General features: G+C 58.8%; 1 protein-coding gene across 1 annotated transcript in view; it reads left to right on the forward strand.

Moving 5' to 3' along the window:
* The first annotated feature begins 1,375 nt into the window (after positions 1 to 1,375).
* The window catches only part of PLEKHG5 (pleckstrin homology and RhoGEF domain containing G5), a 42,962-nt gene continuing 33,682 nt past the window's right edge, over positions 1,376 to 10,655 (forward strand). The window contains exons 1-2 of the mRNA XM_034753653.1: positions 1,376 to 1,530; positions 2,691 to 2,835. Of these exons, the coding sequence (XP_034609544.1) occupies positions 2,749 to 2,835 (87 nt within the window). The 5' untranslated portion in view covers positions 1,376 to 1,530; positions 2,691 to 2,748. The remainder of the gene's footprint in view (positions 1,531 to 2,690; positions 2,836 to 10,655) is intronic.

Consider the following 10,655-nt stretch of genomic DNA (forward strand, 5'->3'; position numbering starts at 1 on the left):
CCTGGGCAGAGGCCCCCTCTGGGAATCTGGCTTTGCTTACGGGGGCATGTTTCTCCCCCCGCAGCACAGCCCCTGAGGGCTGGGGCGGGGCTGCTGCTCCCTGCCATAGCCACCACCCCCTCTGCTCTCCGGATGACTGGCGGTGGGAATAGGCCCTGGCACGCCAGGAGGCCATGACGTACTAGCAGAGCAGGCTGCCCATGGCAAGAATCCAGGCGCTCCCAAGCCTGTAGCCTTGTTTCTGTCTAGCCACATGGGAGACAGTGACGCAGGTATCAGGAGGGCAGAGGGCTGCAGAGCTCAGCAGGGCACAGGCCCCAGACTCACGTGAACTTTCTCTCTGTGTCCCTGCAGCAGCCCCGCGGGAGCCACTCTGGGGGCAGCACTGATGGGGGGCGAGGGGATTGGGCTGGGGGTGAAACCAGATGGCCCTGCTTCTACCCTCGAGTCCCAGAGGAACCTGCAGAGCTCCAGCGGTGGGGGGGAGAGGGTGCTGCTGCGTAAGGGGCAGACGTGTCCACACTCTCCAGCAGCTGGGTGAGCGCCCTGGCTGTTAATTAGTGAAGCCTCCAGCCCAGGGGTGTGAAATCACCCACATCTTACAGCTGGGGATGCTGAGCCCTGGGGGGGCGGAGGCAGGGGAGTGCCCCGTGTAGGCCCTGAGCCCATGTGCCCATGTCCCAGCCCCCTGCTGTAACCACCAAAGCACACTCCTCCCAGAGCTTACACAGAGCCCCGGAGTCCTGGCTCCCACTCCGAACCACTGGGCCGCGCTGAGGGCCTGGCTGTGGGGCACAGCTGGGCTTTGGCTTTGCTGCAGGGGGAGGCGGTTCCTGCTGCCCCTATCTGGCTGGTCCCACAAGGGCTGGCCCAGCCCTTAGCACCCTGTGCAGCATCTCCATGGCAATGGCTATTGTGAGGCACCTGCTGGGGAGTGAAAGGCTGAATTCCAAGGGCTGGTTAGTTGCTGGAGGGGCGGTCTAGGCATTGCGATGGGGCCTGGCCTCCGGGGGCATCGCTTGTGGGGGGAACTGCTCCACAAGGATTCCCGGCCATTGTGCTGGGCTGCATTCAGGGCTGCCAAGCTGCTCTGTGGACAGAAAGGAGAATCGTTAAAGGCCTCAGCAAGAGAGACGTGCTAGCCGACGTTTCCTATCCCTCTGCTGGGTATGTTGGTGCAGGTACGTCCATGCACCAGCCCCGCTGGCTGTGCCCCCAGAGAGCAGGCCAAGTATTCACTTCTGGCTGGAGAGTTTCAGGAGGGCTCCCTGAGCACTGGGAAACTGGCACTCCTGAGAAGATGCTGGGAGGCAGACTGGCCCAGGGGGAGGTCACTGGCTAGGGATGCAGGAGGCTTGGGGTCTGTTCCCAACTCTGCCAGTGGCCTTGGGCAAGTCACTTTCCCTTTTCCTCTCCCCCTTCTGTTCAGAGTGTAAGCCCTTCGGGGCCAGACTGTTCCTCGCCATGCACCGTACCCAGCACGGGGCCCTGACCTGGCTGCTGCCAGAATGCACCCAATGAATAATAGGGGTAAGTCGGGACCTTTGAGTGCTTCAGAAAGGTTCACTCTCTTCCAGCAGCCAGGCTGGCTCAGGGAGCGGGAACGGTTGAGTCCTGGGCTCTGCTTGGTGCAGCTCAGAGAACGGGGTGGGAGGGTGAGCGGGAGCCTCTGGTGGGGCCCAGCTCTCTGCACCTGCCGTGCTGGCGTCTGGAAGTTAATGCCCCCGTACGTGGGCTCGGGGTGTCCTGCAGAGCAGGGTGAGTGACTGGAGGTGAGGGAGGGCAGGGTGGGTTTCACGTCTGACTTCCCTTCCCTCGTAGAAAAAGGTCAGTGCTTAGTGAGTTCAGGGTGACTCCCCAGTGCCCAGGGGTGCCACAGCTGGAATAATGTCTCCCCAGCCTGGCATCCCATGGACCCTACTGTACTCCCAGCACGCGGAGGCAGTGTGCTGACTGGAGGGAGAGCGGTTCCTGGGGAAAGCTGGGTGCCGCAACGGGGGGCAAGGGTGGGGGCTGGGACCCTGCACAGCAGAGAGAGAAATGGGTCCTTGGGAGAGGAGCTGGACGAGCTCTGCTCCAGCGTGGGGCTCCACCTAACTCTGCCAGGTGAGGTCTGCGAGCCGAAAGGGAGAGTTCACGTGAAGGTGCTGGTGGCTCCCACTGGCTTTGCACATTTGCATTATACAATTCAGGGTTTGCTTTCCAAGGGCCCCAGGAGCTGGGTGAGCCCTGTGCTGGGTAGGGCTGAGGGTCTGGCTGCTGGGGGCAGGGGTATGCTGGTATGCGGCTTCCTTCTGGCTGTGGTGTATTGATGTGGTTTCCAATACCACCTGTGGGGACTTCCCATACAGATCCCATTGTGTAACGACCACGGGGAGCGGAGTGTTAGCAGTGGCAGTGCTTTGGTGATCAGCGTCATTGTGTGATGCGTTTGTTGAGCAGCTAAATCAAACTGCAAAGAGGGGCTGAAGGGGGAATGCCCAGCACCTACCAGGCGCAGAGAGGCTGCAGGTGACATAGTTTTGTCAAAAATCCGTTACCTCTACCCCATAGATTTTTATTTCTCTGGCATCTTCCCCATATTAAAATTCAGCTGGTTGTCCTTTACTAACTCAATCCTAGAAAGCCCAGGAACGAGAGCTGATGGTCGCCACGTGTGTCTGTCTAACTCTGCGCTCCCCTCTGCCAAGGTGTCGCTAAAAGGAGCTGGGGGTGCATTAGCCGTGAGGAGACCATGGCCTGAATCCAATGGACATGCAAGTCCTTGCTCCCATAACCAACCCCTCACTAATGACTGGGGGCTCCAGGTCAGTTGGACGAATGGACTGTGCAAAGGTGAGTACAAGCATCACAAGACGGGCTCCGTTGGCGTTTTCCCTTCTCGGGTTGGTTCGAGGTACTTGGCTGTGTGCTGGGATCTATACCCGGGGGTGCCCAGCGAGCTCCCTGCAGCCGCTTGTTCAGCCCTTCTGCGTGGCGGAGCGAGAGCATCAGTCGGTGTGCAGGGTTCAGTCAGGCTGGAACCGCTTCCTTCGGGCCGTGCGCCTGCAGCCGGTTTGGAGCAGGGCTGCAGGGTGTAGAGTGCCCCAGGACAGCACCAGCTTTGTGCTTCCCACAGGGTCAGGGCCAGTGCGAAGTGAGGCGACCTCAACTTCCTCTGGCGAAATTGCTCCCCTTGGGGTCGTTGGTGAGGCTGTCAGTTCTCTGGGGCATGAATACGCCAGGTGTATGTACACAGAGGCCATGAACCGAGGAGTAACCAGATCCCACTCAGTGGAGTCGAGGACCCGGTGCCACATTCAGACTGCAGAGCGAACCAGACACTTGCCGTGCATGCGAATGTGCTGCGGGTTAATCCATAGTATGCAGATGAGTGTGTCAGAAACCCGATGCTCTCCTCGGAGGAGGTGTAGCTTTGCGGGAGCCTGGGAGGCTTCAGTTCCAGCTGTGAGTGCAGGCTGACGGGGTGAGCGGGAGGGAAGAGCTGGAGCAGCGGAGGGGGTAGGGGAGAGAGACAGACACCCCCACATGCAGCGAGAGTACCGTCCCTCGGCTGTGCTGTGGGCCTGGGAATTGAAGCCTGTCCGGGCAAACAAGGAAGCGCAGTGGAGGGCATGTTGCAAATCTTACTCATTTCAAACCCAAGAGGTGCCTCACCTGCTTAGTCACCGTTCTGTCATGGCTGAGATTGCACCCAGCCCTCCCGGAGAGATGAGTCAGTGGGGTTTGCGCCGAGGACACAGGCTGTCTGGCTCGCTCGGGGGACTGTGGGGAAGTCTCCGGCTCGGGAAGAGACAGGCGGCCCTGTGGGGTGGTCGCTGCTGGCTGAGCTGAAGGTGCTGCCTTTGTTGTTGTCTGCTGTGGCCAGAGGTGAGTCTGGAGCCGGAGGATTAGTGGTTTGTCTTTCCACGGGTCCTGAGTCCGCCTGGGCAAAGGATACTCGGTTGCTTCTGCTGCTCGGGCCATGGGCCACTGGCATTAGGTTTCCTCGTTGCTGTGAGCTTTAAAAATTCAACAAGGAGCTGGAGCTGCTGCTGCCTCATTCCCCCTGCTTCCGCCAGGCAGGGTTGGGCTTGCCTCTGTGTTTCAGAGGACTTTGACTTGCCTCTTGGCTGGAGGTGACACCTGTGTGCGCCCATCTGTGTCTGGCCCCCTGCAGACATCCGAGCTGCCCTCAGACTCACATTCACTTCCTACAGCAGGCCGTCCCCCTCCCTGGCTCCTTTCCATCTCAGTGGAGATGTTCGATGCTGCAAATACGGCGTGTTCCCTGGCCACCAAACTGTCAGCCGGTCAACTGTGGCTTCCTAGCTGCTCGCTGGGCTGACTCCCCTTGGCTCTGATGACCCCAGCCAGATGCCTGGCCTGGCTCTTGGTGCCATCCTGGAGCATGGAGATTGTGTTGTGTTGGGAACTTGGCAGCAGCTGCAGGCGCAGCCCAGGTCTCACATCTGGCAGACAGATTTTTTTTTTTGTCCACTCTGAGAACCAGGTGGCTGCATGGCAGAGAGCCTGGCTGGGTCTGGGGGACTTTGGATTGTGGAAAGTCGTGGCAGGGGTGAGGGGAAGGCACAGATCTACAATGGCTAAACTACTTCCTAGGGCTGCACCTGGGCTTTGAACTGGGGATGGAAGAGGGGAGTTAAATAAGGAGAAGCTTCTGCCAGTCTCTGCTCTGAGCATTCATGAATGAAGCTGCCGTGGGCAGGGGGTGCTGTGGGGATGGTCTCCTTTTGACAGAATGTTTAAATGACTTCCCTAGGGGCACACAAGATATTTGTAGCAGAGACAGGAATATCACCCAGGAGTCCTGTGCTTTCTCCATGTCCAGGTTTCCTCTTGCTACTGCAAACCCCCAGTGCTTCCCTGAGTAGGCTACAGGGGCAGGAGATCCCTGGGCATGCACACCTGTGTGTGTGTGTGTGTGTGTGTGTGTGTAAAAAACCCTGTGTGTATCACCAGGTGACCTCCAGGTGAGCTGTGTGTGTATGGGTGTGTGCATCAGCACCCGGTGTAACACTGTGTGTATGGGGAGGTAACTTCAGAGGGGCCCTGGTGTGCACATTCACAAGCCAGTGACCCTGGCATCAGATTAGGACTAAGGTAAATGGTGGTACTTTCCCAGGCTCTGCCCACTATCCAAGCTCCACCCATTCATGATGCCAAAATCATGTAGATCTTCACTGTGTAGATCTTACAGTGATTGTCCTTTCTTGCTTCAATCAGCGGAGAAAGAGTTAACAATGTTGACATTAGAATAGCCATCATTAGTCTTCAGAGTGAACACGGAGGCAAACAGGCAGTTCTCATAGCAGGCTTTCTGTAGATATGGCTGGGTCAGTTTGCATTCAGTTCACATTTTGAAGGTTTTCTACACAACCGTGAGGGCTTGAGTCTGCATTTTTAATTAATGAAATGTTATATTCTGAAGTATAAAATGCAGCCACCGGATCAGCAGCCCAGCTGGGCCTCTGTGCTTGTGGTTTCCATTGTGCTGATGTGCTCACAACTCAGCCCCGCACCAGACAGCATGTGATGAGCTCCTGAGACAAGTCCTTTGCAAAGTTTCAGTATAAGCACAGAACTGTTCAGTAAGGAAGAGCTGCCGAAACCTTATTGCTTTGAATATGTAGGGACCCGGAGTGGGAGCTCTGTTTGCACCTAGGTTCTGTATTGCATGCCGTTGACTGACTAGCACTGGCCTAGTTTATTTCCTTTCCAGCCCGTCTCCTAGGGACCAAGTCCTGGGCTACACACAGCTTTTGCTTCAACTTAACGGTTTCCTCCCCCAACTGGTGCAAGCGCCGTGTGCAGACCATCCCAGAGGGGTGTTTGCATGCAGCACCTCCTGCTGGGAGCTGCGCTTGTGGCTCCTGGCTCCGATGCTTCTGAGATGTCCTAGATTCCAAGGCCAGAAGGGACCATTGTGACCCTCTAGTCTGACCTCCTGGCCAGCACCGCCAGAGACCTGCCCCAACGCAATTCCTAGAGCAGATCATTTAGAAAAACATCCAGTCTAGAGTTAAAAATGGCTGGTGATGGGGAATCCACCATGGCCCTTGGTAAGCTGTTCCACTGATTAATTGCTCTCACTGGTAAAAAAAAATTGCACCTTATTTCCAATCTGAATGTGTCTAGTTTTAACCTCCAGCCACTGGGCTGTGTTAGAGCTTCTCTGCTAGATTGAAGAGCCCATTATCACATGTCTGTTTCCCACAGGAGATAGGTATAGACTGTGATCAGTCACCCCTCAACCCTCTCTTTGTTAAGCGACATAGATGGAGTTCCTTGAGTCTGTCACTGCCAGACAGGGTTTGTAATCCTCTAATCAGTCTGGTGGCTTTTCTCTGACCCCTCTCCAATTTATCAACATCCTTCTTGAATTGTGAGTCCCAGACCTGGATTCACTATTCCAGCAGTGTCACGCCAGTGCCAAGTACAGAGTAAAATAACCTCTCTCCTCCTACTTGAGATTCCCGTTTCTGCAGCCCAGGATCACATTAGCTCTTTTGGCCACAGCCTCACACTGGAAGCTCATGTTCAGTTGATTATCCCTCCTCCCCAATCTTTTCAGAGTCGCTGCTTCCCAGGATAGAGTCCCCCATCCTGGAAGTCTGGCCTGCATTCGGTGTTCTACATGCACACGTTTACATTGAGCTGTGTGGCTTTCGGGTGAACTCAGCTGGAACATGTACTTGTGTTGAACATTTGGTTGCAGGCCCCTGTTCTGTGATCTTTCTCTGATGCTGCTTTTCTCTGGCTTTAGCATCGGAGACCTGTCCACGGCTCAGAGTTGGTCCCCACAGTGTGTAGCTTGGTTTTTTTATCTGAAACTACCAGGACTGAGTGACTCGCAGTCTGACTCTGGGGCCATTGACTTCAGGCTGTGGGTGCACCTGGGAGCGAGGGCGCATGTGGTCGCTGGAGTTATCCTGGAGAGGCGCTCCCAGTCCCCGCACAGGTGGTGCTGTGCATGGGAGCCGGCAGCGCAGGTGTGCTTGCAAGGGAGGAGGCCCTTGGCCGCAGAGACTGTCTGACTGGCTTGTCTCAGGAGATGTGCAGAGCTGCTCGGGTAGTCTCTCACCAGTCAGGTGAGCTCCTGCGTGGTGGTGGCTGGGAGGGGCTAGACGAGCTGTGCTCAGAGATCCTGCTGCGCTGCCTGCCCCTGAGAGGAGACATGCCCCACCCCAGAGCCCCCGTGTGGCGTCGGGAACCAGGCCCGTGTGCTGCGGGACCACTCACCCTGGCTCAGCCTCTGGATCGGTGGGCTAGTGGGTGCAGGGCAGAGCTCTGCACCCCCCCTCCACCTCCCTCCTTAGACCTGTTGCTCTCTGGAGGTGGCAGCGCCTCTTGGGGTGGATCTGCACCCTGCAGTGGTGGGCGTTGTGGCATCATGGGGTGGTCACGGGCCCAGGAGTGGTACCCAGAGCCCCTCTGAGCCTGTCATTGGTGCGTGTCCCTGTGTCCCTTTGCTATGAGCCCATCGTCACTGGCGTGCAGTGAATGCAGGGCCCTGGGTTTGACCCCGGTGGGACTGAGTGCACTGCAGGGAGCTCCTGCGAGCTGCCTGCACTGACCTCCGAGGACAGCCTAGTGCTCTCTCCTCGGTGACTGCGCAGCTCGGGAAACCCTCCCCAGAACCGAGCGCCACCCTGGTGCGCTGACAGGGGGTGGGGAGCAGGGGAGCAGATTGGAGCCGTCTGGGAAGGCTCAGGCTACACCCGTGGGAGTGCAGGCCAGGAGAGCTGGTTCTCCAGCCCCACTCAGCAAGGGCTGCCTGCCACCGGCTGAGCCTGGGAAAGGTTCTGAGCTTTGGAAGAGCCTGGAAAGGAGAACATGCGGGAACAGATGTTAATGCTGGAGGAAGAGACTTCAGGGAGTCGAATCATACCCCAGACCAGCTCAGCACCGTTCCCCTCTGGCCTAGCCTGGGGGAGACAGCTCTTGGCCTGGCGCTGCTCGATATGGCCCCACCCTCCACCCCAACCTGGGGAAGACTGCTGCTGGCTTGGCCCAGCTCCATGTGGCTCCGTGCCCAGCCTGGGGTACCGGCTGGCCCAGCTCAGCATGGCCTCCCGCTCGGCCCAAGCCTGAGGAAGCCTCCTGGCATGGCCTAGCTTGGCCCTTAGGAAGGCAGCTCCCAGCAGAGAGCAGGGGGCAGCGCTCTCTGGACTGGCCAGCACTGAGTCACACACCCAGATGGTCCAGGAAGCCTCGCCCTAGGGGATGCTCCAGGCACGCTGTTGTGCCACAGAAGGGAGCGGACAGGATGTACCAGCCTCTGGATTCGTTTCTCCGGGATGGGACGGTGAAAGCACCTCATCCCTGATGTCAGCGGGAGGATGGGGGGTGGGGTGGGAACCTACGGGATGGGAAGGAGGGCAGGAAGTGGGGGAGGGGCTGGAGGAGTGTGGGGTGGACTCTTCCCCTTCCTCACTGCATAGACCCAGAGGCCCCCTCTGCTTCTCCCCGGGGAGTCCTGTCTCAGGAAGGTGAGACTGAGCATTCCTGCAAGCCTGCGTGTTCCCAAGGACCATACGTGTCCTCTGTCTGGCCCTGCCTGGGCCTGCTTCCCTCCGTGTGTCACCAAGCTGGGGTAGACACCTTCTCCAGCTGTCATGACGGGAGCCCTGCACGAGCGGCTCTGAGGCCAAAAACGTCCTGAGTGGCCATGAACTTAGGCAGCCTCCACCTCTGACTGCCTGACTCCTCTCCCCCAGATGTCCAATCTGCATGTTGTAGTGAAGAATGGTGAAAATCCTGTAGCTCTCTTGTGAATTCTGGTGAAATGAAAGCTGGTGGCACTCGGGGGCTCCCCCGAGAAGCTCGGGGTGGGGGAGGGGAGCAAGCTGGTTGTGATGGGGCCCTCCTGGCTGGGCGGGTAACTGGGCTGCAGGGGCTCAGATCAGGGGTCCCTCTGTTGGGGGCACAGCACTGGCCGTAGCCGCAGGCAGTGCTTAATTTGTAACGAGAGCGATGCCAGGGCTCATAACGAATGCAGCAAGCCTGGAGGTGCTGGGGCTTAGCAAACGAAGCACTGGCTGCATGTCTCGGACCTGGAACCCAGCCCAGAGGGTGACCCCTGGCCCTGTTGCAGCGCAGGCCCCCGGCCCAGTCTCTCCCTCCACCGGATTCTCTTCTGAGCAGCTCTCTGGGATATACCAGCATGCCAGGGGTTAACTCCATGGGCACAGGGTGCTGCTGGGTCCCCCAGCCCTGAGCACAGCCCCTTGCAGCCTGTCTCCCTACACCGGGCTCTCTGGCAGTGCCCGGGGCGGGAGGAGCTTGGGGGGTCACCAGCCATGTCCTACGCCTGTTGCTGCTGTCTGGACTGAGCAGGGATTGCGCGGACAGCCTGACCTTGCCTGCAGACATGAGTTTTGTGCGAATCGCCTCCCTTGGCTGCAGCCGCTGAGGCTGTTAATGCAGCTGCTGGCAGGAAGAGGGAGCTCGGCACTATGAGCCCGTCGCCCAGCACGCAGGCCTGAGTCCCGCTGCGTTGTGGGATGCCCTGGCATGCAATGCCTGCGCGCTGCTGGGGCTAAGGCTGTGGCCTGTGGAGGAGAGCCTGTTCCTGCCGTTCTGCTCCCCGTGCGGGGCCAGGGAGAGAGCAATAGAGATGTCAGGCTGGCTTGTGTCTGCTGAATGGGGTGACAGTAGGGCTGAGCCAGTCCTGACTAGGGGCTAGGGGGTGCTTCCCCAAGGAGGGCTGGGCACCCGCTGGACAGCCCCTGGCAGGAGGGTCCTCGCACAGAGGAGTCTCTGGGTCTGAGCCCAGGTGCATGTTAAGCATGTTAGGGGCCATCCGCTGGGCTCAGGAGCAGAGCGGGGTGGCGTGTGTGTGTGTGTGGGGGGACTGCAGTGACTCCTGGAGCTCAGGGAAAACCTCTGCTCCGAAGCTGACAGGCAAGCGAGCGCTGGCCCCGAGGGTCCCGGACTGCGCGGCATGTTCAGGCCTCAGCTGTGTTTAAAAATAACCCCTCTCGCTGTGACGTGTAGTGACCCAAAGGAGGCTCGGGCCCAGCGCACAATCGGAGGAAATGGATCGGCTCGCAAGCATTGTTTCACTGCAGACACTTGTTTCCTTAGTCCTGCTATGGGGACACCGATATTTCAAACACAAAGCAGCTTCCAGAGTGAGCCGGCCGCTGCTTCTGCATGCCGGGAGTTTGGGATACAATAGCTCTCGGCCCAGGAAAGCTAGGCTGGTGATCTAGGGCTTGGTCCGGCTGGCAGCGCGGGGGGTGCCTGGCCCAGCAGCTGGGAGCGCTCTCCTGCCCTGGCCGTGAGTATGGTGGGGCGGGTAGCAGGAGTGTGCTGAGCTGGAGGCAGGGAGGGGGGCTGGGGTCTATGCCGAGGGGTGAGATGGGTAGTACAGGAGTGCGGTGGGTCAGTACGTCTTTTCCCAGCAAGGGTCCGTCTGCCTCCCGAGTCCCGTCCTCTGATCACACGTCTCCTCCCCCGGGGAGTGTCTCCAAGCAGGGACACAGCCGTGGGGATGGCTCCTTGGTCCAGCACTGAGCGAGAGCAGAAACCAGGCACCATCGCTTCCTAGCCCAGTGGCTACAGGAGGCAGTAGCCTCTGCAGAGGGACAACCCATGCCCTGCTCCTCTGTCTGTCTCCCTGTCTCAGGCTCAGAGCCCTGGGGACATCC

The sequence above is a fragment of the Trachemys scripta genome, chromosome 19 (genome assembly GCF_013100865.1).
Source record: "Trachemys scripta elegans isolate TJP31775 chromosome 19, CAS_Tse_1.0, whole genome shotgun sequence".
Classification (NCBI taxonomy): Eukaryota; Metazoa; Chordata; order Testudines; family Emydidae; genus Trachemys; species Trachemys scripta.